Genomic DNA, 27,538 nt, shown 5'->3' with positions numbered 1-27,538 from the left:
CAAGATCAGAGGAGAGAGAATCAGAGAGAACTTGGCCGTTTACTGACTTAGATGTGCTACCATAGATGGTAGTGTCATGAGCATAAATGTGTATAATCGATGTAAGGATGTGATGTAGAAGATCATTAATGTAGATCAGGAAAAGAGTTGGGCCTTGGCTGGACCCCTGAGGGACTCCAGCATTAATACTCCTATGTCAGAAACAAATGATGTAATAATTGAGAAGGCATTTCCAGCTATACCATAGCTAGAGATCTTGTGAAGTAAACCTTCATGCCATACTCTATCAAAGGCCTTAGATATGTCAAGAGCAATTGTCCTAGAAAGTTAACCTCCGTCAAGAGATTCACTAACCCTATGGGATATAACTGTAAGCACATCTGCTGTAGATCTAGCAGAACGGAAACCATATTGTGAGTCACTAAGAAGGTTATTTTTGCTGAGATGGTTGATTACTTCTCTATTCAACACAGATTCCAGCAACTTACTCATCACGCACAGGAGACTTATTGACCTGTACTGAGAGGGAGATGATCGATCACCTGAATTCTTAAATACAGGGCATACTGATGAGATTTTCCAGGGTGATGGGAAGCAATTCTCCTTAAGACAACGTTTAAACAGTTTTGTAAGTATGGGCGCTAGTTCTGGTTGAAATCTTTTGAGTACTATAATTGGAATATCGTCAGGGCCAGTTGCTTTACTGGAATCAAAATTTTTTATTAGCTTGGCAACATCACGTACAGATATGTATATCACATAGCTTGTTTTCTCATACAGGAGGAAATATTGGGGGATGGTCGCAAAAGGTAGAATTAGCTGCAAAGTTCTTGGCAAAGAGTTTGGCTTTGTATGATGCTGACGAGATTACCTCAGGCCCATTGATGATAGTTGGGATAGAGCACACGTTTCTGTTCAGGATTCTGTTTGCTATTTGCCAAAACTGGTGGGAACCAAGCCGCTGCTCAGCTACTTTGGACTTGACGGATTGAGCATACAACTCTCTTGCGTTCTTTATTACTTTCTTACAATGGTTACTGGCAGTTCTGAAAGCGGCTCTTGTTTCCATATATCTATTACGTTGGAAGCAGTGGAAAAAGTTATTTCTGTGTGCAATAGCAGCAGCAGATTCTGGAGAGAACCATCGCTGGCTGTTAGGTTTTTGCTGGAACTTTTTCGAGGGTATGAAACGGTCTATAGCTACAATTAACCATTCTGTCAGGTCTGATGCTATAGAGGACACATCCTTTTTAAACATGGAACGCAGAGGTAGATCCGATATAAATGTATGGAAACTATCCCAGTCAGCCATAGTCTATCGATATACTGTACGATGGAGAGATACGTCTGGGGACTTATTACATTTCATTTTTATCTTAATTGATACAACAGAGTGGTCGGAAAATCCAAGAGGAGACAGAACAGAAACTGAACACAGTTCAGAGCAAGTTGTGAGAAAAAGGTCTAGTAGGCTCGCATACTGGCCGTCATTGTCGGGCACACGGGTGGGTTCGTGAACAATCTGAGTGAGGATAAGCAATGGAGAAATCATGACAGAACCTCCCCTCATCATCGGTCTTGTTTGAGTGGATCAACCATTCGACGTTGTGAACATTGAAGTCTCCACATACGTGAATGTTAGTTGAAGGATAAACAGATAGGACTTGGTCAATTTTCTCAGATATTATTCATTTTTATCTTATTTGATACAACATATGCAAATGTATTTTTTTAAAATTTTGTTTTAGACAACCGTTTCTTCGAATTTTGAATTGTCCGCCAATAAAAAAAAATTGAAGTTTTCGACATTACCCTCCCCACTTGCGGCGCTTTCCTTCTTTTCATATAATTTTAAATGTTTCACAAAATATTCGTACGCCATGTGAAAAGGAAGCTTACTATGTGAAGGCACATTCAACAGCCGTTGTTTATGTGACTGTGCAATCACACATAGCATAAACGGAAGCTGTAAAATCACGGAAAATAGTCCCTGGGTCAGGGGTTTATACCATGCAAATAGATTTGTTGTCAGCGACCTCGATTACCCCGAAAAAAAAACAAAACAAATTAGAGTGGTTAGTGTTCTAGTGTTGTAGTGTATCCCTATATTAACAAAAAACATTGTTTTACAAAATATAGATTAATTAGGCGGGTTTCTCTTTCATTTTCTCCTCCCCCATAGGCGTGCATCCGTACATTCCTATTCTTAAAGTATGTATATTTTTAAGTATTTTTTCATTTAATTATTTTTCTATGTTCCTGTTTTTAAATTTAAAAAAATATGTATATATTTTTAAAGATTATGTCAAAATTGGGCAACGCCAAAAGTTTCACATTCATGCAAGCAAGAAAAATATTAGATTTTTATGTGAAACCTGTAATTAAAAAAAAAAAGTAGAAATATTTTTTGCAATCATAATTCTTTTGTGTTAAAATATTAAATAAACAATGCTTAATTCAATGATAATATCCGTAGTTCGCGAATATAAATCTGTAGTGAACTACTACTATGATGCTGCTACGGTATGCTTCCCTTATTTCTCTCTTTCTCCCTACTCTTCTACTTTTCCCTTCCTTTCTTCTCTCAACGTCACCAGAGGTTTCAGCCAATCGGAATAGAGGACTGTCTTAGAGGAAGATACAAAGAAGAAATCTGTCTCAGACATGCGAAAACGATAGAAGCAGCAACACGCGACGGACCAGTTCCCCTGGGTGAAGGCTTTTATCAAAGAAATGTACCATCCTCTTTGTAACCCTATATCTTGGAAACGTTTATAAAGCATCATCAATCCTAAAGTCTCGTCGCACTTAATTATAAGCGATGTTTTCTTTTCCACAACCGTTCTTTTTCAGCACTCTTGTTCTCTCTCTAATGTCGGAGGTGCCCCAAAAGGGGGACCGACCAAAATGGTGACCCTTTTTCAAACGTTGTTAAAATTTATGGTAACCGCCATAATATATTGAATTCATTACTACGGACTTCAGGGCTTTTTTCGTAATGTTCCTGTAAAAATTAAAAAAATTTTTGTTGTTGTTATAATTTACGACGTTTTATTTTAATAAAACAAGTAAAAGTAAATTCATGCATTTTTTTTTACTACTGAAAAGCATAATTTAAGTAAAGATATTTTCTGTTTAAACAAAATAATAGATTTTCACTAAGATTAAAAATAGCAATAATGGGTTCAATATATTCTGTGATCATTATTTGATAAATACTGAAAATTGCATTAAAATTGGTTAATTTCCGGATTTTTGGTGAATTTTTAAGTAAAGGGTGGGGTCAAAATGTTTATACATTTTGAGCATCAGCTATTCACTTTGCACGTACATACCTTTTTGAGGCCAAATTTGGCCTTTTTTACGCTCTTGCGTGGAACCATGGTCCATGCAAGAACCTAAAAAAAAGGTCAAATTTGGCCTAAAAAAGGTCAATCTGTGAAGCAAGCCTTACAAAGGCCAAATTTTCAAAACAAGTTGGCGGCCTCGATTGTTGTACATTTAGTCTAATAAAAAATGGTGAAAAAAAAAATAAGAAGAAATAATGAGAATGGACACGCATTCTTACGAATTATTAAAAGCATAAGACGACAATACACTTTTTAAGAAATGTTTAATTTTCAAAGTTGTTTTATTTTGTATAAATTTATATTTTGTTCATTACTTCACATTTTATTTTGTATAAATTTATTTTTGGTTACGTGGTTCATTACTTCAGATTTTATTGTGTTCATTTTCCTGTTAATAATATACTTTTTAAAAATTGTTTCATTTTTCTGTTAAATAGATATGTCGTAGCCCCGATGATGCACGCACGTCGAATCTACTCCAAAACAAAATAATGGCACACTGCCTCAACAGTAAAACCCAGTTGCGCGTGTATGGATGTATAAACATCGTTTCAGCTGTGCATACATTTTATTTACTCACCCACGCAAATTCGGTGTTTCTTTAAACGAAATTTCAGTTATTTGTGGGGACGTCAGTTAAAGCATCTTACGTCATAAGAAAGTTATTCTTTTCATCCAATCAGATTACAGGGAAAAACAAATTTTAAAAAAATGTTTTTGCTGAATGCCTCTATAAAAAGGCCATTTTTCACCCACATTGAGGTCGACCTGTGAACACCATATAATATCACTATATAAATAAAATGAACTCATTTTTTCCCGTCTGATTTTGACATTAATAGGATTAAAAATCAAGATATTTCATGCAAATATAATATGCACAAACGGCAGAACAATATCTGAGGTGTGTTATAGGCTTATTATTTCTCAAATTCCTCGATAATCTTAGATTTCTATACTTTTTCTGCTGAGAAGTCACGGCCAAAATCGGTTAAGATCAATGGAAGTGGTAAAATATTTTCTCTCTAATAAATTCCTCCTCCCCCTGCCACCACTTAACACCGTTTGGGGATCGTTCACAAGGAACAGTTGAGAAGAGAACACCGGTTTGGCTTCGTAGTTCTTTCATGTGAAGTTATTTAAAATCACTAAACTAAGCTGCAGTGCTCTGTGGCGTAGTGGTTAGCGTGCTGGACAATTCACATTATATTTTCACGTTCGCGCCGACCTACCGTAGTCGTTTTTTTTTTTTTTTTCCTAAACAACTGGAATGGACTTTTCTTGGTGGCCGAACTGTTAACGTTGCAGATGTTTTTTTTGTTTTTTTTCACACTTTATTTTCCTACTTTTACTCATGACTCCGGGTTTGATCCTTCCTACTTACCTACCATAACATTTTTTAAAACTCCCCCCCCCGTCCCGGAAACAAACACTCGGGCAACGCTGGGTACCCCCGCTAGTATAATAATATAATAATAATAATATATAATATAATAATATTTTTTTTACATGGACATAACTACTTATCAAGGCCCAGAGGCCACTTGAGGATAAGGTTTATGAGTGCACAGTAGTCAATTGGACAATATAGTAATCGTTAGTAATGGAAATTCAGTAAATTTGTTAACAGGTGGAACGGCTCATCAAGGACTTGTTTACATTGGACTTGAGGACAACCATATTGTAGTCAGCTGGAGGAGGAAAACAGAAGACAATTCCACAGGCATATAGTTCTAAGAAAGAAGCTTTGTTCATGGAATCTACGTTTAGGTTTAGGCACAGATAAAGAGTGGGGGAATTATTTATAGTGTTTTCAGCTAGACAAGTGCTCCTTGTGAAAGTTTGGCTGGGGGGGGCAATAGATTGAAGCTCACTCGAATACTTTCCATGAAAATAACGATAAAGCAGAGAAAAACTCGCAACATCTCTTCTGTGAGATAGAGGTTGCAGCGAAGAGAAAAGGACATCTCCAATGAGGCTACAAAGTCTGTTTTGAACCCTACCAAGGCAGGACAAGTCCTAGCTACTCCTGTCCGGATGTGGCAACAGTACTCCATCCTTGAACGTACCTGGCTCTTATATAGATAAAGAATTGCATCAGCAGTTATATAGATAGAATGATCTGATAAATTTTCCAGCGGACTTGGCAAAAGATCTGATGTACATGTTCCATTTAAGATCAGGAGCAAAGGTCAAGCCCAGAAGCTTGTCAAAACTTGAGGCCTCCCCAAGATGAGAGCCATTCATTTCAATTGATGCCAGACGGGGGATCAGAGCGTTGATGATGTAGAGATAAGCTTGGTTTTTCATGATTACTGGAATTGCATTTCAGTGTGTCCGCATGCATTGAAGCCAACGTGTAAGAGATAAGGCACATACCTGACAAATGTGTTTTTTATTGTACCTATTTACTATGCCTCCCCACGGGACAGAGTTAGACACCAGGGTCGTTTTTTAACGTGGAGAAAAGGTACAAAAATAAAAATTGTCTCAGTCGTGAAGGATTTCTCCTCCACTGAAAGAGAACAAGAAATAGAAGTGCAGCATCTGAAGAACAGATGGTATTTATTTGCTCCCCCACCGAGCAAATTAGGCACAAGGCCAATTTTTAATGTGAGGAGTGAAGGGAGGGGGAAGGGAAAGGGGGGACCAGCTCCCGAGAGGTGGGAAATGGGAGCTGGTTAAAGGTCAGGCATGTGGGGTTGCCCCCACATCTGGTCTTTGCTAGTCATAGCTTGCAGTATCTGCCGGAACAGATGGTATTTATTTGCTCCCCCACCGAGCAAATTAGGCACAAGGCCGATTTTTAATGTGAGGAGTGAAGGGAGGGGGAAGGGAAAAAGGGGACCAGCTCCCGAGAGGTGGGAAATGGGAGCTGGTTAATGGTCAGGCATGTGGGGTTGCCCCCACATCTGGTCTTTGCTAGTCATAGCTAGTCATAGCCTGCAGCATCTGCCGGAACAGATACTACACTTTGATCTTGACCAAAAGGCCAAGTCTGTGTTTTTTATTGTAATAAAAGCATATTTCATGACATTTTAGTTTTTATCCAACACATTTTCAGACGAGCTACAATATACTGTAGCACAGATTAAGTACATAAATCTAATTTGTACCAGCATTTTTTAAAAAGTATTTTGTTTACATTGTTTGTTTGAATTCAACATATTTAATATAATTAAAAAAAATACACAAATTAAAAAGAATATGATTTCGATCCTGCATGTGTTCGCATATATTGGAAATGTTTATATGAAAAAGAAGAGTCATATGTTTCAAAAGTATTTGGGCGTTTTCCAGTATTTTCTAACATTTTAGTTTCTTAATTTTATTGCAATTATTATCAAACTTAGAATAAGGAGTCTAGACATAAGGTTTAGTATCATTATATTTTAATAAGTTTTAATCTTTGTAAAGGGACATAAAAGTGATGCAAAACTGTTTGGAAAACCAATTTTTTTACCCATCTTGGGACGGGTATTCTTTTAGCATATGATATAAGCAACTAAGTCTATCTATTATATAAATCCCACCTTTCTGTTAGTGTGTGTGTGTGTGTGTATGTATGTATGTATTAGTGTTGGGACGAGTAATCGGAATCGAGAATCGGAAAAATCTATATTTGAGGGTATCGGAATCGGTATCGGAATTGGAAAAATCTGTACCGACTTTCCGATGCCAAAATGATCCTTTTAATTATCTTTTTTATTTGATTTTGTTTGAAGCAAAATCTTCCATTGTTGGTAATAATGATAAAATAATAAATATTTATTGATTTTAAACCAACAGTGAAGCTAAAAACCAATAGATCTTTCCTCACAAGTATATTTTTACGTTCAATCTTTACTTTGTTGTTTCACAGCGTTTTGGCCAACTATTCCTCTGGCCTTTGTCAGGTGGTAATCGCGATGGATAGGAACTCTGAATCTCCTGACTGCATTCACTGCAATTACTGCCTTCTGTAGTTGTTGTCGTCTCACCACGTTTTTTGCAAAGTAAGCCTCTGGCCAGCTTTGGGTAGGATTGAAACTGCTATCTTGAGACAATTCTCACCTGGAACCGTAGAGATTCAACAACTCTATCAACTGCGCCACATGACCCGAAAGGCAATCAAAGTTGAATTTTTTTTGCTATTATAAATTCATGTTTATTATCTGATCTTCCATGGTTGGGTCAGGGTTAGATACATGAAACAAATATTATCTTTCAGATTAGCATGAAAATATTTTATTATTTTTCCTAAAAACTCACCTTAAAATTAAAAAAATAAGAAATGTTATAGTTTTCTTTTGGTAGATAAGTACTTATTACCTTTCAGGTTAGCATCAGACAAAATTATTTGATTATTTTTACGAAAAACACATCTTAAAATTTAAATAAAAATACTAATATCATTTTCTTGGTAGATACATGCAAAATAAATAATGAGTATTTTTCAGATTTGTATAAGAAAAAAACTTACCTTAAAATTAAATTTTTTAAAAATAATTTTCGTTTGATACATATATAATAATATAAATAATATTAGCATACATGAAAAATAAATAATTATTATTTTAAGATTATGATAAAAAATATATAACATACATGAAAAATAAATAATGAGTATTTTTTGCAGGCTATTAGCCTCATCTTTTCTTGGTTGTCTCACAATGTTTTGGCCAACAATTCCTCTGGCTTTCGTCAGGTGGTAACCGAGATGAATCCCCTAATTTGTTGTCGTCACACCATGTTTTGGCCAGAGTAAGCCTCTGGCCGGCTTTGGGTAGGATTGAAACGGCTATCTTCAGACAATTCTCACCTGGAACTGTGGAGATGCAACGTCTCCATCAACTGTGCCATGGTTCCAAGTGAGAATTGTCTGGAGATAGCGGTTTCAATCCTACCCAAAGCTGGCCAAAGGCTTACTTGGCCAAACTATGGTGAGCCGACAACAAATATGGAAGGCAGTAATTGCAGTGAATGCAGTCAGGAAATTCAGAGTTCCTATCCGTTACGGTTACCACCTAACGAAGGCCAGAGAAAAAGTTGGCTGAAACATCATGAAATAACCAAGAAAAGATGATGATAATAGTCTGCAATAAAAAAATTAAGAAATAATACTTATCTCAATGAATTCAAATGAAGCATTTTAGTTTCTATCCAACATATTTTAATGAGCAACAATATACAACAGCACAGTGTAAGTAAATAAATCTAGTAAGTACCAGCTCTTTCGTAAAAGTCATGCCCCGAAAATATAAATTAGTTTTCATGTGATACAAGTTCATTTTTCTGTGTTTACACGTGTTGCAACATTTGCTGTTAAAATTATAAATGAACAAAATATTTTATGATAATATAGTTTATCATTAGAACAAACATATTACATTTGTTTAAGAATGAAGATGCATAGGTCACATTAATTTTTCATTAGAACAAACATATTACATTTGTTTAAGAATGAAGATACATAGTTCACATAGATATAGTTTTTCATTAGAATAAACATATTACATTTGTTTAAAAATGAAGAGATACATAGTTTACATGAATATAGTTCTTCATTAGAATAAGTATATTACATTTGTTTAAAAATGAAGAGATACATAGTTTACATGAATATAGTTCTTCATTAGAATAAGTATATTACATTTTTTTTTTTAAATGAAGAGGTACATAGTTCACATATTTTAATATGTTGTAGTATATCTTTCATTTTCGTCTCTAGGTCTTCCAGGACAAGAATTCATCTAGTCTGGTAGAGTATCCAGCTTTGTGCTGCTACTTGAGGTAACATCACTTGGAGAAGGTGCACCATTCCTTGGAAAAGCTAATGTAATTTAGCTATAGTGAAGCGATCTTATTTGGGCAGTGAATACTTTGTGATTTTGGATTATTTGGCATACTTCTAGGGAAAAATATCCTCATGCCAGGTTATTCTGGCAAACCCCTGTACAGAGAGACCTTAGGCACTCGAGGATAGTGCATAGTAAGACCATAAACACTCGAGGATAGTACCTATTTAGTATTAGTATGTGTTCGCTTGTGTTGCAACATATTACATTTTTGTGTAAAAGAAGAACCACATATTTCACAAGAATATGGTTTCTCCCCGGTATGCTTTCGCATATGTAGCACTAAAAGTCGTTTCCTTATAAAAGAAGAGCCACATACTCCACAAGAATATGGCTTGTCTCCAGTATGCCTTCGCATATGTTCCACCATAGTTTGCTTCCTTGCAAAAGAAGAGCCACATATCTCACAAGAATATGGTCGCTCTCCAGTATGTGTTCGCACATGCTGTAACAACATACATCTTTGTGTAAAAGACAATCCACATACTTCACAAGAATATGGTTTCTTGCCAGTGTGTGTTCGCATATGCAATAACATTGTTTGTTTCAGCGTAAAAGAAGAGCCACATATTTCACAAGAATAAGGTTTCTCTCCAGTATGAATTCGCATATGTTGCACATAATGCTGTTTCGTTACAAATGAAGAACTACATACATCACAAGAATATGGTTTTTCACCAGTATGCGATCGCATATGCTGCGTCAAACTACCTTTTTGTGTAAAAGAGAATCCACATACTTCACAAGAATATGGTTTCTTGCCAGTATGTGTTCGCATATGTACCACCATATTTTGTTTCAGTGTAAATGAAGAGTCACATATTTCGCAAGAATATGGTTTCTCTCCAGTATGCCTTCGCATATGGTCCACCATATGGATTTTCTGGGTAAAAGAATTGCCACATACTTCACAAGAATATGGTTTCTCTCCAGTATGTGTTCGCATATGTACCAACATATTTTGTTTCAGTGTAAACGAAGAGTCACATATTTCACAAGAATATGGTTTCTCTCCAGTATGTGTTCGCATATGTTCCAACATATGGATTTTTTGGCTAAAAGAATGGTCACATACTTCACAAACGTATGGCTTCTCTCCAGTTTGTGTTTGCATTTGTTGTGACATATTTAATTTACAGTTAACAGGAAATTGTTTTTTCTCAATATATTATCAGAAAATACGATTTGGTAAAAAATTGTATAGTTCCCATTTGCATTTGTTTTCTTGAGTTGTTTGCTTGATATTCTGCAAAATGAAAAAAAAATTAAAATATAAATTAAAAAATATATTAATTTCATACATGCTTTTGCAAATAAAATTATTTTTATGACATTAAGGTATAGTTACAGTTATTTATCTATATAATTATAAAACTCAAATGATCTTGTAATGATGTATGTAACCCACCTTCTGGTTTATGATATCGAGTTGCGCATGCACACATGACCTGCACACTGAAATATTAACATTATTATTTCAAACTTATTACTTAACATGGGAAGAGTGGGGTTTAAAATAAACAAAAAACAAAAGAACAATTGGGATGCTGAAATATTAACGTTATTATATCGAAATTATTATTTAACATTGGAAGAGTGGGGTTTAAAATAACTTAAACGTAGTACAGAAATGAACAATGTAAAAAAAAAAGCAGATATATCAAAATTTGAATTTAACTATAATAAGCATTATGATATCTGTTCAGTGCACATTTACCTATAAGTATGGCCAACCACTTATAATTCAGTAACTGTAAATTTAAAAAAAACAATCAATTATAATAAACAGAACGACTCATAGAAATCTATCTGTATTTTTTTTTCATTTTAATATACTTTCATAGAAATGTTTCTGCTATGTCAAAAAAAAACTATTTTCTTTGTCACAAGTGTCATGCTCATACATTAATTCCATAGCTAATATAACATACTGACCCAACGGGTCATAGGTAGTCTAGTAAAAGATAAATTTGAAATAAGTTTCACTAAATATGGTAAAAGCAAAATTTAACTTACCATGTTGTTTTAAGAAGTCCTTAAATTCAACATTGTTTTATAATAAAATGGAATCAGTGTATTTTTATGATACTAATCCATTAACAAAATGAATAAGTTCATTTTGCATAGATAATATTAAAGTAAACTTTCACAAAACCTTTAATGGTATCACAATTATATTATAGTTTAGACATTTTATTTAGTTCATAAACGAAATACATAATTTCTAATATTTTAGAAGCAAGTAAGCGGGTAAGTAGTTCAACCTACACAGGTGAGGATTTATAATTCATATTATTTGCTCAGAGTACTGTTCTCCTCTTGAGTGTTATTTTCATAACCTTTACTTGTACCTTGATCCCAGTAATCATTCTGTCAAACTCGGGAATCTTTCTTGTTGAACTCAGAAATTTACATGGGATTCTCAATGGAGACCTTTATTTAATACTATCATTACACTAGTTAGAAGTCCTAAGTAATTCACAACTTTAAAAGAACAGTATTTTAAATACTATAATAAAAAGAAAATCAAGTTAACATTAAATAAAAACCCACAGCAAAATGTGTTAATAAATTGTATTGATTTGCAATCAGAAAAGAAATTCAACAAAGATAGTCCATCAAAATAAAATGAAACAGTGATTTCCAAGTAAAATAATATTTGGGAGGGATAGGTGATAGACGTGTGCTTGGCAGGGAAATAAAGGTATGATATTGTTTCTAAAGGAATAAATAATCCTTACTAGAGTAGCTGTGTGTTCTGCAGGGGAATAAGTTCACAATATCAGAATTAAGTTAACAGTAGTTTTCAAGTGAATGAATGAATTTTAGCAGGTAGCTGTGTTCTTAGCAAGACAATGAAGTTAAAATACTGTTATCGCTCTGTTAAGAGTTGCATAGAAAAACAGAATGCAAACATAAAGTAACAACATGCATACAATTATTGGGTTGTTCATTGGTCAACTGGATTTCAATTGACCCGTTACAGCTTAGTCTTCTGGTATTTATTGAAATGCGAATAGTCTATTAATAGGTAACATAGGTTAGTTTTGCCACGACGTCCCCTTCCTAAGCTGATAACTGTTGGCGGTGAATGTTACGGTTCTAGTGTGATTTGAACAGGCTCAATGTCAAATGTGTCAGACAATTTCCGTGGTCTTTACTTCTTGAGGGATTCATTGTTCAGGGCAAAATTGTGCTAGAATATTGTACTCATGAGTCCACTTAATCCAAACACATCGTAAAATATGTTTTGACTCTGTATTTGCCAATGGTGACTTTGGTGATTTATTTAATAAAGTCATTCTTGACTTTTGTAACATTTATTTCAAAACATATTTTTTGTTATGTAAGGCTTACTCAAAAGTAAATAAAAAAAAAAGATAAAGTGGCATAGTAAAAAAAAAAACGAACTCGTAACGTTAAATGTAAAAAATATATTTATTACTGAATAAAATAGAATAAGCATTCCGTATTCACTACAATAATAAACAGAAGACATTGTTAAAAATTTAAGTAAAATACTATTTAAACTGTGGAACGATACCTTCTATGCATAATCGTCTTTAAAATAATCCAGAACCATAAATAGACAGTTCATATATATATTTGTTGTTGTTGTTGTTGTTGTTCGGGAAGTTTTGGAAAATAAAAGGGTTTAATTATTTTTTAACTAATAAAGAGTGAACAATAAAGGGAGATAATTCACATTAATTAATGTTTGCGATGATGATGACGCGTTTCATTAATTAATGTTTGCGATGATGAGGACGTGACACCGTACGGACAAGCAAATTAATATATAGATAATACAATCATCCCTTGTCTAAAAAATTAAAAACTGTTAAAATTGTTTGATTTTTCTTTGTGGAATTTATGCTAAAAACTATCAACACAATAAATATGGAAAACAATTTTGACCAGTGAGATTAACGGTGTTTAGCATGAAGTTTCTCTTATGAAATGATATATACGGCTGGATATCGAAGGAAATTGTAGAAATTCCATTTTAATTAGGTAAAGAACATTTTCTTGTGTATTAATCATAAGAATTTAATAAAACAATTGATTACTTGCATGGGTAGACTCCGCCACAAGTAATTAAGGGTCAACAAACCAAATCCACTTGTAATAATCCATCAGACAAGAGGCGATATTCTCCCAGGCGTATCAACTAGTGTTGTTAACCTGATGAACTGTTTATTTTGAAAAGACACTGGGTAAAACAGTTTGGCAGTTCTTCCATATTGTTAGCATTAGTTGAATGAATGGTATGTTTTGTGATACTAGTGATACTAATAAGTCATGCAAAAATAAGCATAAAATGATGCAAGAAAAAATTTGAAAAAATAATTTTTAAAATAAAAAAGAAAATTGTTATTCGGATTCTGCTTGCTTTGTGCAACAAAATGCTAAAGTTCCTCGCAAGCAAAATCGTAAGACCAAGTCGTTTTTTTGTACATTTTTTTCTTTCTATGAACATCCTGATTTGTTAGTTAGGTGTCATAAGAGTACATCAGCACTAGACTTTTTAAACCAACTTTTATACAATAATCATTATATTTGAGTTATGTTTAATCTCAGTAAATAATGTTCTCATACAGGGAAAAATAGAGTTGCAACTGGTACCTGTTGCAGCGTAAACAAAGTTTTTGCATCTGGTGAAAAATCTGCCATTACACTGATTTCCCCTGATTTCTTTTTCACATAAACTGTGGGGGAAGCCCAGTGACTATTCTATATTTGATAGAATACACACATTTTCTAATCTGTCGAGTTCCTGATTGATTTTTCCAGCAATGTAAATTATACATTGCATATTTATTTTAACTACAGGGTGGTCAAAAAGTCAGGTAACATGTTAAAGGTAGAAAAAACAATATGATCCATTATAATCTCTATTCGTTTAATATTATTTGTTTAAATATTTGAGTGTAATATATAAACTACCCCTCCTGATTTCTGGCTTTGGGGCTATGTAAAGGATAGTGTTTATGGCAAGAAGCCTGATACAATAGCGTCTTTAAAGTTATTTATTGAAGAGGAGATTGCGCGGATATCAGCTGACATGATAACACGTGTTACACAATCAGTGGTTAATCGCTTCCAGCGATTGATAGAGAGAAATGGATGACAATTAACAAAATAAACATATTTCATGTTTGTTTCATTTTATATTTCAATGTATGGTACTTAAATATACGTGTATTGCTAATATCGTTTTTCTTTAAAATGTTACCTGACTTTTTGACCACCCTGTAGATTGGTCTTGCTTTGTTTACAAAGCCATTTGACGGAAGTGACGTCAGACATATTTTTTATCTACAGATGGCCAAAACCGTATAGAATGAACTTTTTTTTTTTTCAAACAGTCTTTATTTTATTTTATTTTTTTTTATTCAAACAGTCTTTATTTGAACTTAATGGACTTTTTTTTGTATTTATTAACTGTTCTATTCTTTTTATCAAACAAAAATAGAACTTTTATAATGAAATATATTATGGACTGTTTTTCAAACATCGAAATTTTAAAATAAAAGTTTTATTTAAAAAAAAAAAAAAGACGAGGTGTTTTTTCTTATCGAGATATTTTTTTTTTTCACAATTTATCACTTTTAAATTTGTTTCAACAATGAAATGCTAAAAAACAAAACTTTTCGTTAAATATATTTTTTAAAAAATTATTATAAAATATATATAAAGTCTTTTTTTTATGTAAAAGTTTGTTGAAAAGTTCAAATAAAGTTTATAATTTAATTGAAAAAAAAAACATCTCGTCTTTTTTTTTAAATTTCGATGTTTGAAAAACAGTCACTATATATGTAATCATAAAAGTTCTATTTTTGTTTTATAAATAGAATAAAACAGTTAATAAATACAAAACAAAACAAAAAAAAAACAGTCCACTAAGCTTTAATCTTAGTTCCACGGCCTTATTTTGTAGATTTTCCCAGGCACAGTGAGAATACTTCTGTAAATTCATTTTTTAAATTTGCGATTAACGTCTCTCTTTCTACTGTCATAAATTCTGCTTTACTGTAGAATGTAGATCTTGGCAGGTCCCATAAATGAAATTCATGCATCTAATCCAACCAGAGCAGGTTAGTTGTTTTCCTTAATGCATAAGCTTTTAACGTTTTTTTCTTTTCTAATGATGTAACATTGACTAAAAATTCACCTTCAAAGTTTTATTTCATAGACAAGATAAATAAAAAAAACATCTCGACAGAAATATTCAATAACTTTTAAAGCAAATGTCTTTTTTCCAAAGAAAAGAAAAAAATGTTAACAGTGAAGAAAAAGGTGCTGAAGATATGAGAAAAACACATGAATAATTCATATTTCTCTTTCTTTTTTATTTACGAATGTGCCAAGATGTTATGAATGCCAAGCAAAGAGAAGAACAAATATTTCTGAACACTTACTTGGTTTAATTCAGCTCTCAGTCATGAGTTCTTCTGAATGGTGGCAGTATTTTAAATCTGAGCGACCGCAGTTCATTCAAAATCCGGCATCGCCACTGTTATAGCCCTGTTAAGAGTTGCAAAAAAAAAAAACAGACTGTCAAAATAAAGGAACAACATGTATTGCAAAGCTTACAATAGGTGGGTTGTTCATAACTGATGAATGACATAGCAGATATTGACTGACACTTTATGGCTTTTAGTATTTATTGAGATTGGAATAGACTATTAGTAGGTAATATTGGTTAATTCAGTGACAACATAATCATGGCTTATATGGTTAATAAAGCTTATAAAAAGAGTCTTTTCTGATAGTAATTTTTAATAGTGTCTGTTAAAATTTTAATTGTGTTTGAAAGATAAAATAGTATATTAATCTTTAGCAGAAAAATTTATTTTTACGCGTAAAAAAATTATATCGCAAAATATTATCATGGTAAATAAACTGACATAAATTAATTGTGACAATCCCTTGAAAAATTAATATTAGTTTTCAGCAATTATTTATAAGATAATAAGTACATTAATGTCTTAGGATAATAAATGCTAGATGTATCTACTTTTTAATAAAATTGCATACTTATCCAAAAACCTTTTTTCCGTATGACTTACCTACTGCGTCATTTGATTTTATTCTCTGAAAAAAAAAAAACAGCAGCCTTAAAACTATCAAACTTATACCCTCAACCTCTCATAGAAGAATGGTCCAGGGCAGTTAAGCAATATATATATATATATATTACTTGTACGAATGGGAATTAGACTTTCTTGGATTCTACATCTTTGGATTTTACTGTCATTGGATATTTTACCTTTTTCCAGACTATCAATTCACGTGAAATCACTTTTTTATTCACCCTATTCCCTCTGCTTCACTTTTTGTTCTCAAGTAAGATATATGACTTACTTGTAGTTTCATTTAATACTTTTGCAAGCAAAATCCGATCCCGAATATTGCTAAATCCTACCCTCTGATGAGAAGGAAAGTATTTCTTCGAAACTCTGCGGATCAAGCACTATCCACTTATTTAGTGTTTCCTTTTTAAAATTAAATATGTTTTTAACCTTTTTCAAAGTGTTTTTAACATATTTTATTAACTACTTGTTCTTATATATATATATATATATATATATATATATATAAGTAAAGTGATTTATAATTTAAAATTTAAAAATCAAATTTTAATTAAATTAAAAATCAGTTTCATAAGAAGGAACAACAACAAAATCAATTATCTGTACGATCGTTTCGGAAAACAATGCTTTTTATTGTGGTATACATCAAGTTATGTAGAATAATTATATATAGTTTTTTGGTGAGCAAGGTCTCCTCATCAGCAAATTGATTTTGTTGTTGTTCCTTCTTATGAAACTGATTTTTAATTTAATTAAAATTTGATTTTTAAATTTTAAATTATAAATCACTTTACTTAATATTGAATTAGCTCTAGGACATTTAACTATCGAGCTTATTATATATCTAAATTACAACGAGCTCTTTCTATTTCCTGTATTTTAATCAAACTAGTAATTTCACTGTTACATTAAAATACACTCAGCTCTTTAGACTATTGTTCTAATCTCCTTTAAATATATATATATATATATATATATATGTGTGTGTGTGTGTGTGTGTGTGAGTAAAACATCTCCAATTTGTTCAGTTTCTGTGAAAGAGAGAAAAATGGGAATCGGAAGCTGGTATTCATTGTCTTAGTTGGGAAACAGAACCAAACATTGGTTGTCTATGGTGAGCCCTTGATATTGAACCTTTGCACCTGACTAATATACAAAGAAGTTTGGAAGTTGGATCACAGGCATAGGCTACTTACTACTTAATCAATTCAGGTTTGAAAACCAGAAAGTTTGCTCAAGTCAGCAGTTCTAGGAAGGTTGTTAGCCAAGACTAAGGAAGATTTGTTTCGTCATCAATTCATTTTTGTTTAAGATATCATTACATGATCGTTTCAGCTTAGGGGTAAAGTGGTTTGCATGAATGTGAATCACTTTGCTGTCAAATATGCACACACAAATAGAATATTAGCCCAGTCTTGTGATGATGGTTGCAGCCTGAAAAAAAACACACAGTAGATAAATGCAGGGTCCCTTTCTATGCCCAACATGGGACTACAATCATGCAGTATCCGCACTAACAACTACCAGAGAATTACAACTCTTTCATTCTCACTTGGAAACAGCAGCCATAAAACACTCAAACTTTTAATCTCAACCTGTCATAGATAAGGTCCAGAGCAAGTGAGCAATATAAGTGGTAAGAAAACACCTTCAATTTGTTCAGTTTCTGTGAAAGGGAAAATTGGAAATGGGAATCTGGCATTCATTGTCCTAGACGGGAAAAAAGACCAAACATTGGGTGTCTCTGGTGAGTCCATGATATTGTACCTTTGCACCTGACTAATATACAAAGGAGCGTGGAAGTCGGATCACAAACATAGCCTACTTACTCCTTAAGTAATTTAGGTATGGAAACCAGAGAGTTTGTTCAAGTCACCTGTTCTAGAAAAGTTGTTAGCTAGGACTAAAGAGGCCTTTCTCATCCAATGTTTTCATAGAATGACATATGGAGTCAGCAGCATGGGCTTTATCTCAGAATTTTTTTCTTCCTTAATGGATGACCATGCAAGATCAATGGGTTCATCTCATTGGTTGTAGGCCAGGTATTTCTGTGCCGACATACGTATGAATAAAATGCAAGAGTCATTTCTTAAGTAATGCCTCCTATTTTTAACTCAAAAAGTTGAAGAGGTAGTAGGACAGGACTAGTATTATTAAAAGGATCGATATTTTGTGCTAGAGAATTTATTTTTCTGCATATAAACAAATCTCAAATCATCTTTCATGTGTCTAGGACTCAACAATGAAGTCTTTCTCGGTGATCCAGAATACAGGCCTGTACGATTCCACGAGTCAGAAATGGTTCTTCTTCACGTTACGAGCAATGTAACGATTCAGAAATGGTTCTTTCTTCACGTTACGAGCAATGTAATGATTCAGAAATGGTTCTTTCTTCACGTTACGAGCAATGTAACGAGCAGTAACCATTTACTATACATGGCCGACCCATTCTTAATAGATTTTTATTATTACCATCCATTGTTTTCCAATTTATCACGACAGTCCCAACTGTACTCATCATCAAATTTAGTTCTGAAGCAATTTTCCTGTACCGATTTCCATCTTTATGCTTTGTTATAATTTCATGACGCATTTTATCATTAGTCAATTCCTTTGTTTTACCATTTTAAAACAGTAATGAAAGAGACAACCTGCGCAGTGGCTGAGAGCCGTTATCAACTGACATAGGGTGTCTTCTGGTTGTGTGAAATATTGTTGCAATAGGAAATGACTGCTTAAGAATGAAATTTAACAGTGTGATAAATACTTTTGCATGTGTGTAATATATGCGTACTCTTGTCAGCAATGACTGAGAACCTTGATACCTCGGCTGTAAAAGTCAATGTCTGACAAGGCAGTCAATTTTTTCACAGCTGTGATAATAGGGTAGTTGTTGGGGTTATACTGTCCAGGTAATGCTTACATAGGAGATTCGTATAAGTGAAAGTCAGATGGTGTCAGATTGGGATGATATGGTAGCTAAGGCAGTGTTGAATAGTTGTATCAAAACAAGGATGTGTAATATAAAGAGGTTTTGAAATGGCACCAAACAGTTGTATATAGTATACGGGGATTGCAGAAAAGAAACGAGATGTTATGCGGCAGGATGAGTATAGAAGGGGGAACCAAGATAACATATAGGACCAATATGCGCATATGTGTTGGATGAAGGTTGTTTGTGTAATTGCATTACGTCCTTAAGAGTGGGTGTTTATGATGGGGAGCACATATATGAGGGGAGGATAATGTTCTTCATGTTGGTGATGACAAGACAAAATTATGTGTCTGGGCTTAAAAGAAAAACACAAAGACCAGATTAAAAGGACAAACATACATACATTATTTATTCACAGCCCGACTACTTTTTCAGAACCACAAATGCCACATCGCTACGTCATGAACATTTTCCCTTGACACCACTTCCAGCATTTCAAAATGATCCTCTCTTTTCAATCCTCCGATCTCAACTGTCAAAAAGTTAATTCTATATTGCATTAACTTTATTCCTATGACGTCACCCATTACGCTCGCAAACATGTGAACATATCTTATGTTGTTACCAAGTCCATAGATTTCCCAATTTTTTACAGAATAGTTTTGTTAACCTCAACTCTTACTACAAACAACATCCCTGACTTCAACTCCAATAACAATAACAATCAAGATTTCAACATTCCTAAAATATCATTTACGAAATACAATTTCTGAATTAATAATAATCATCGATTATCATGAATTCATAATAATCTTTGATTATTCTTTCTGGTGTTTTCTGGTAGCTAACAATCTTACAGCAGTACAATTTAATCAAACTTTGTCAAACATTCTGTCATCATGGAACTTCGATGTGGCTTGGCATTGTTGTTTGGCAGACACACAGTTTCCCTTTTCTCTGTCCTTACACAGCAATCCCAGATAACAATACACATCTTGCCTACAGATGCCTGCATCTTGAACTTCTTTGTTGCAGAGTGTGAATAATGCAATTCCATCGACTGTTATTTGGACTCTGGCTTGTAGTGATGATACCACATCCTATCACAAGTGATAATGAGGTCTAAGAATCGAGAACGTTCAGCTACATATTGTTCAATCACATACGGTTTCATAAAATTCAACAAGTCTTTACAATCTTCCTGTTGGTGGTCCTTTTTATTCCTATGTGAGCATTCGTGAAACTGTGGTAGCACACACTTTACTGTATCCTACGGATGACAACATCGTTTCCAGTGTACGCACACCCACATTCAATTCTATACCCATTCAATTTACAGTTATCCATTATTTAGCGTAGATGAGTTGGTTGAGGTGCACAGTGTTTTCTGAGGAGGTGGATGTGCATGAGCGTCTGGAGTGATCTGTGTCACTCACATCTCTGTCACCAGTCTGAAATCACATTTAACAGGTGCAGGGGAATGTTAAATGGTTTGATTTGTTCCGCATGGAGGAATTCAATGAGGCATCACTGCTTTTTAAGCACATCCATAACAGTTTTGCTTTCTTAGAATTTCACATCAATATCTGCCACAGAGAGATTAAACTTCCCAGTCATGAATGTATAAGTTCACTCAAACAATACCCTCTGATACATTCGGGCAAACCAAAATAGAAGGCATTATTTTCGCAACAACACCTGCAATAAAAATCTTACTTTTGCTCTTTTCTAAAGAAGTTAACATAAATTTAAAGATAAGTTTCCCCTCTCATAATAAGTGAAAATGGTATCACTATAAAGCATGGTGAGCAAACCACTTTGCTTTTTAGTAAATAATTTGATTTTAATATTTGAATAAAATATGGTTCTAAATACTTAAAAAAAAAAAATATATTGAAAATTTCATTATAATTGGTTTATTTCATCGTAGGAAGAAGTTAAATCTTTTTACATTTTGAAGGACAGCCATTCATTTCACACGCACCATTGTTAGAGGCAGGTGTGTACTTGGCAGGAGAATATGCTAACAATAATCGGAAAATGGTAATAGTGACATTTTTTCAGATTTTTTCCTACCAAACTAATGTCGTCTGCTCACCCTGATGATTTGCTAAAAAAGTTGCTCAGCCACACGTGTCTGAAACTCATCACCTTCAGCAGGTCATGTCAATTTTTTTAAAGAGAGTAATGTCCGCTTTGTGAAATTGTTTCATATATGTATCTAAATTTACCGTCTCAGTGTAGGTAAAATTATTTTAAGTATGTGTTGTATATTATCCATCCTTTTAGAGGTAAAATTATTACATATGCATGCTGTAAATTACCTACCTTAGGTAAGATACAACTAGTGCATACGTGTAATACCAGTCCTAGGTAGGTTAAATACTCTTTTGCTCAAAATAGCAAATGATGCATAGACATTAAAAATTCCTCTCTCCTAAGAATAACAAATATATTCAAAATCAAATTCAATTTTCTTATTGTTTATATGGTCCTCAGCAATGCCGGGTAGCCCCGCTAGTTTTTGCACGTACCTACATATAATCGTTAGAGGCAGACATGTACATGGCATAAATAATAAGGAGAATATGCTAACAATAATTGGAAAATGGTAATAGTGACATTCTTTCAGATTTTTTCCTACCAAACTCATTAGTTGAACCTTTGCACCTGACTAATATACAAAGAAGTTTGGAAGTTGGATCACAGGCATAGGCTACTTACTACTTAATCAATTCAGGTTTGAAAACCAGAAAGTTTGCTCAAGTCAGCAGTTCTAGGAAGGTTGTTAGTCAAGACTAAGGAAGATTTGTTTCGTCATCAATTCATTTTTGTTTAAGATATCATTACATGATCGTTTCAGCTTAGGGGTAAAGTGGTTTGCATGAATGTGAATCACTTTGCTGTCAAATATGCACACACAAATAGAATATTAGCCCAGTCTTGTGATGATGGTTGCAGCCTGAAAAAAACCACACAGTAGATAAATGCAGGGTTCCTTTCGTCTGCTCATCCTGATGATTTGCTAAAAAGCTACTCAATCACACATGTGTCTTAAACTCATCACCTTCAGCAGGTCATGTCAATTTTTTTATTGTCAATGTCAGTATTATCATTTCTTTATCAACAATATACTTTATTAAATAAATAAATATTTTCTATAAGCATTAACACTTATTTATTGTTGTGTGATGTTTTAAGTAGCACATATCGTGAAGAGGTGTATTTTAACTAAATCACTATCATATGCAAACCTTTTCCTTTCATTTTTTATGCATTTATGTGCCGTTATTTTCACTGAACAATAAATTTGTGACGTTCTTAATTTCAAAATCGTTTTAAAATCACTCACAAAAATTTTTTAAAACAAACAAAAAATCCCTGATTAGAAAGAATTCTATAATTAGATACGTGTAAAATGAATGGTCGATCCCCTAAAATGTATAAACATTTTGACCCCTCCCTTCAGATACACCCAAATTAAAAAAAAATCAACCAATTTGAATGAAAGTTACAGTATTTATTAACTATCACAGAATATAATGAATCCATTATTTTGGTCACCCGACAAAAGGAGAGTGGACCAGTAAATTCACCCTTGTCTCTCTGTCTGTCCGTACTTTTCTCAATAACTACACCTTGGAATTTTTAAAAATTTTGCACAAACATTAAACATGTAAAACAGCAACAGAACGGATTTTCCACGATAAACTCCGGTTGCACCCCTAGAGGTGCCTTTCAGGTTAAAATGGCTAAAATTGACACTTTTGTGCTTTTTAAAAAAAAATTGATGCCTTGGGTTTTTATAAAACGTTCTGAAACGTTGTAACTAATTGATTTCTATGTAATTTTGTTTGTCTATACTTTGCGGTAACGCTTGGTAGTGCCCCAGGAGCTCTTTTAGGGCTAATAAAAACACTCCACTTTAGGGACTATTTTACCATATTTGTCCAAAATTTTCTGTGCATGTCTATTTAGCAGTTTTGCATGGTGCGGAAATAAAATTTAAATATGCCAACAACTTGGGGACTTTTGGGGCTAAATGGGGGCGAGGTCAAATGATGGACTTAGTCATTTCTATTTTTGAATGGTGCAGAACTCAAATTTACCGTTTGTGCATTTTCACTCGGGAACCATGCATGCTTCACTTTTTTTCTATTAAAATCTGAATAAAAATGTATTATTTTATGTAAACAAAAAAGCCTTTGCTAAATTTTTAGTTTGAAATACAAAAAAAAAAAAAAAACGAATTAATTTTTTATTAAAATAAAGCCTCCTCAATATTATCTTATGTAATCACTATGCATTCATGGCATCGTTCCATTCTGACGCAGTTTTATCGAAGTGGCGCTTTTGCATAAATGCATGTCCACATCCTTTACGAAACATGACAGTTTGCTAAAGTATCTTGGCACACGTTTTATAATTGATGGCGTTTATAAATCTTGTAAGCCGCAATATCGCATCGGAGCGATTGCGGCTGCTTGTAAATCGATGAACTGGAAGAACTGTATTTAATTTCCATATTTCATTGGGTTTACTTGAATATTAGTAAAAACGATATATGTTTGAATATGGAAAGTTTAAACATTTACTGCTCTTAAATCTATAAATAGTAGGTAACAATTGCTTTGAAAACAGAGGTCATGTTCTGCAGTTGTTTAGGAGGAATGAATATGACTTTCGCACTACAGATCTCTGTTACAGTTGGATGAATTAAAATGGAACGTGAAAGATGCCGCATTAAATATCACAAAATGACTATTATTTGGTTTTATAAATGTTGTCAAGGAATCATTACTTCTGCGAGAATATGTGTGCTTCTTGATCCATGGAATGGTACGAACTTGTCCACAGCTTTATTGAAAATACGATATTTCACTTCACAAAATATTTACCATTGTAAATTAGGTTTGTGTAAATATAAACTATACAAATTACAAAAAACAAGCCTCCTCGATATTATATTTGAATAGAATTAAATTAAATTAACGTTTGAACATTTTTACAAACGTTTTATTTCAAAATCTAAGAAAAAATAACAATTGAATAAATAATATTGAAAAAGTAGAGAATTATTACAAAAGACCATCTCCTCCTAGTCTTAAGAATGGCTTTCTAAATAATGTTATTATTTCATCACGGTAACTTAAGTGCATAAGTACCAAAAAACATAGGTACATTTTATTTATTTCAGTATCTTATGAGATTAATTTACGAATTATCGTTGAAATAATTTTAGAAAACTGGTAATAATTTTTCTAAAGCTTTAAATTCAAACAAAATTGTGTGTTTGCGTGCATGTGTTTTTTCAACATTATATATATTAAGCATTGTTTATTCAAATCACACAAAAATAGTGCATGAGTTTTCATAGGTACGGGCTAAGATGGGTGGAAAAAAATAGGTGGACCTAGTTTTGGAAGCTGATTTATCATAATTTTTTTTGTAGGTTTCCGGCTACTTTTTCATTGTATTTGAAAGAGTAAGGACTAAACATAATTTCCAAAAGGAAAAAAATATTTGTACACGTAAAAAAAAAAAATGTTATGAAAAATGTTTTCACGGCGAGCTAAATAAAGTCATTGTAAAAAATCCTTTAAAAGATAAATATTAGTTTTCTGGATCTATTTCAAAGACAATTAGTAAAGTAAAGTCCTAAGATATTGAATTAAATAAAAAAAAGCACTTTGTTTTTACAAAACATACATTAATTAGCCCCAAACCGAGTGATTTTGCCATTCGCAAAACGCAACAAACTAAAATTTTGTATACACGGAATATTCTAAGGCCCAAAATTTCAGGCAGTCAAAAGACTATGAACATGACGTCATGTAATTAAAAGGGAGAAAGGGGTATGATATTTTTCCCAGACGAGCATCCATACATTCCTATTCTGAACGTTTATATAAATTTTTACATTTTTTAATTTAATTATTTTTCTATGTTCCTGTTTTTAAATTATTTTATTTTTTAATTATTGTTCAATATTATATAAAAAATATGTTACACCAAAAGTTTCACATTCTTGCGAGCCAGGAAATTATTAAAATCTTGCATATAACAATTATGCGAAACCTGTAATTTAAAAAAAAAAGTAGAAATATTTTTTGCTATTATAATTTTTTGTGAAAATATCAAATAAACAATGCTTAATTCAATGGTAATATCGGTAGTTCGAGAAATTAATTTTTCTTCGAGTTCTATCAAATTCATTAATACGGACTTTAGGAGCTTTTTTTCGTAATGTTCCTGTAAAAATTATTTTATTTTATTTTTATTGTTACAAATTACGATGCTTTATTTATATAAAAAAGCAGAAATACAGTCTTATGTTTTTTATTTACTACAGAAAACCATAACTTTAGTAAAGGTATTTTTTGTTTAAACAAAATAATACATTTCCACTAGGATTTAAATAAAAATAATTAGTTCATTATATTCCGCGATCATTATTTGATAAATAGTGATAATTTCATTAAAATTGGTTAATTTGCTGATTTTTGGTGATTTTTTAAGTAAAGGGAGGGGTCAAAATGTTTATACATTTTGAACATCGGCATTCATTTTGCCTGTATCTAGTTTTTAATGGTAACAATTTCCAGAAATAATTTTAAACGTAATACTATAATATTCTCTTTTTACAAATGAACGTGTAAATATCAGAATAATATTTTTAATATATACAATCTTGAAAATAAAAATAAATTAAAAAAAATTGGTATCCTGTACCAGGTCACTTTGAAAAAAAAAAAAATTAAAAAATGCTATGAATTCTATTGACGATTAATTTGAAAAAGTATGGGTGAACAGAACGACGAAAAAGTAAAAATTAAAATTTTATAACTTTTATATGAAATAATAATTTTATTTCAAATTTTAATTCTATTCAATCGCTAATGAAAAAATTTTATTTTTGAATGAATAAGATTTAAAATAAATCGAGTATTGTAATTGCTAAAATTAACGTTTGAACATTTTTACAAACGTTTTATTTCAAAATCTAAGAAAAAATAACAATTGAATAAAGAATAAAATTGAAAAAGTAGAGAATTATTACAAAACGCCGTCTCCTCCTAAAAAACGACTTTCTAAATAATAATGTTATTACTTCATCATGGTAACTTAAGTGCATAAGTACCAAAGAGGTAGGCACATTTTATTTCAGTATCTTATGAGATTAATTTACGAATTATCGTTGAAAAAATTTCAGAAAACTGGTGATAATTTTTCTAAAGATTGAAATTCAAAGAAAATTGTGTGTTTGTGTGCATGTTTTTTCAGGTTTGTATTACTATACACATAGATTCGAAAAAGTTGCCAAAAAAACAAATATGTAACAAATAAACATTATCAAAGGCAAGATAAGTTACTTTTCTACCTAATTGGATGTGTTTTTAGTGTTTTTATTGATTGTAACATGTTTATTCAGCTCGAAAAACATACAGTGTTTACCGATGTATTGGAAAATTTAAAATGGCGCCCGGATCTCTCTTTGACACGGTAAGTTTGGGAAATGGAGTTATAAATAAAAAAACTAGACAAAATTCAGTTAAAAACTCGCTCAATATATGTTACCGTGACATAGGCTGACATATATTCGGTGGGTTTCTAAAAGTATTTTGCATATTTTTTTATTTTTAGCTCCTTTTCCTAAACTTACTGTGTCAAAGAGAGAGTCGGGCGCCATTTTTAATTTTCCAATACATCGGTAAACACTGTATGTTTGTCGAACTGAATAAACATGTTACATTAAATAAAAACACTAAAAACGTATCCCGTTAGGTAGAAAAGTAACTTATCTTGCCTTTGATAACATTTATTTGTTATATATTTGTTTTTTGACAACTTTTTCGAATCTATGTGTACAGTAATACAAACCCCATTTTTCACTGGAATTTTTTTTTAGAGATTAACTTTTGTTTGTTAGCTTACACAAACTATAAAAATGTAAACGTAAGCTAATATATATGTGTATATATATATATACACACACACATATATACACACACATATATATACACACACACACACATATATATACACACACACACATATATATACACACACACACATATATATATATACACACACACACATATATACACACACACACACACACATATACACACATACACACACACACATATATATATATATATATATATATATATAAGTTTAATTTAAGAAGCACAGGCGTCCATTTTCTTTGTCCATTTTACCCATACTACCTATACTATTACAGGGTTTGTATTACTGTACAAATAGATTCGAAAAAGTTGTCAAAAAACAAATATATAACAAATAAATATTATCAAA

General features: G+C 32.4%; 1 protein-coding gene across 2 annotated transcripts; it reads right to left on the bottom strand.

The window, feature by feature from the left end:
• Positions 1-8,479: 8,479 nt before the first annotated feature.
• LOC145270849 (uncharacterized) lies at positions 8,480-16,287 on the bottom strand. Of its 2 annotated transcripts, XM_080126411.1 has the most exons (3): positions 16,261-16,287; positions 15,610-15,715; positions 8,480-10,433 (listed from the first exon to the last, which is right to left on the bottom strand). In XM_080126411.1, the coding sequence occupies exon 3, from the start codon at positions 10,311-10,313 to the stop codon at positions 9,351-9,353; it is 963 nt and encodes a 320-aa protein (XP_079982537.1). In that variant the 5' UTR covers positions 10,314-10,433; positions 15,610-15,715; positions 16,261-16,287; the 3' UTR covers positions 8,480-9,350. The 2 variants fall into 2 exon arrangements, with proteins under 2 accessions (XP_079982537.1, XP_079982538.1); XM_080126412.1 differs by lacking the exon at positions 16,261-16,287 and having other exon boundaries at positions 15,610-15,843.
• Positions 16,288-27,538: the final 11,251 nt, after the last annotated feature.

Source organism: Euprymna scolopes, chromosome 46 (genome assembly GCF_053919585.1).
Source record: "Euprymna scolopes isolate OS-2025 chromosome 46, ASM5391958v1, whole genome shotgun sequence".
Lineage (NCBI taxonomy): Eukaryota > Metazoa > Mollusca > Cephalopoda > Sepiida > Sepiolidae > Euprymna > Euprymna scolopes.
Note: the sequence above shows the minus strand (reverse complement) of the source record. Positions and strands in the feature narration are given on the sequence as shown.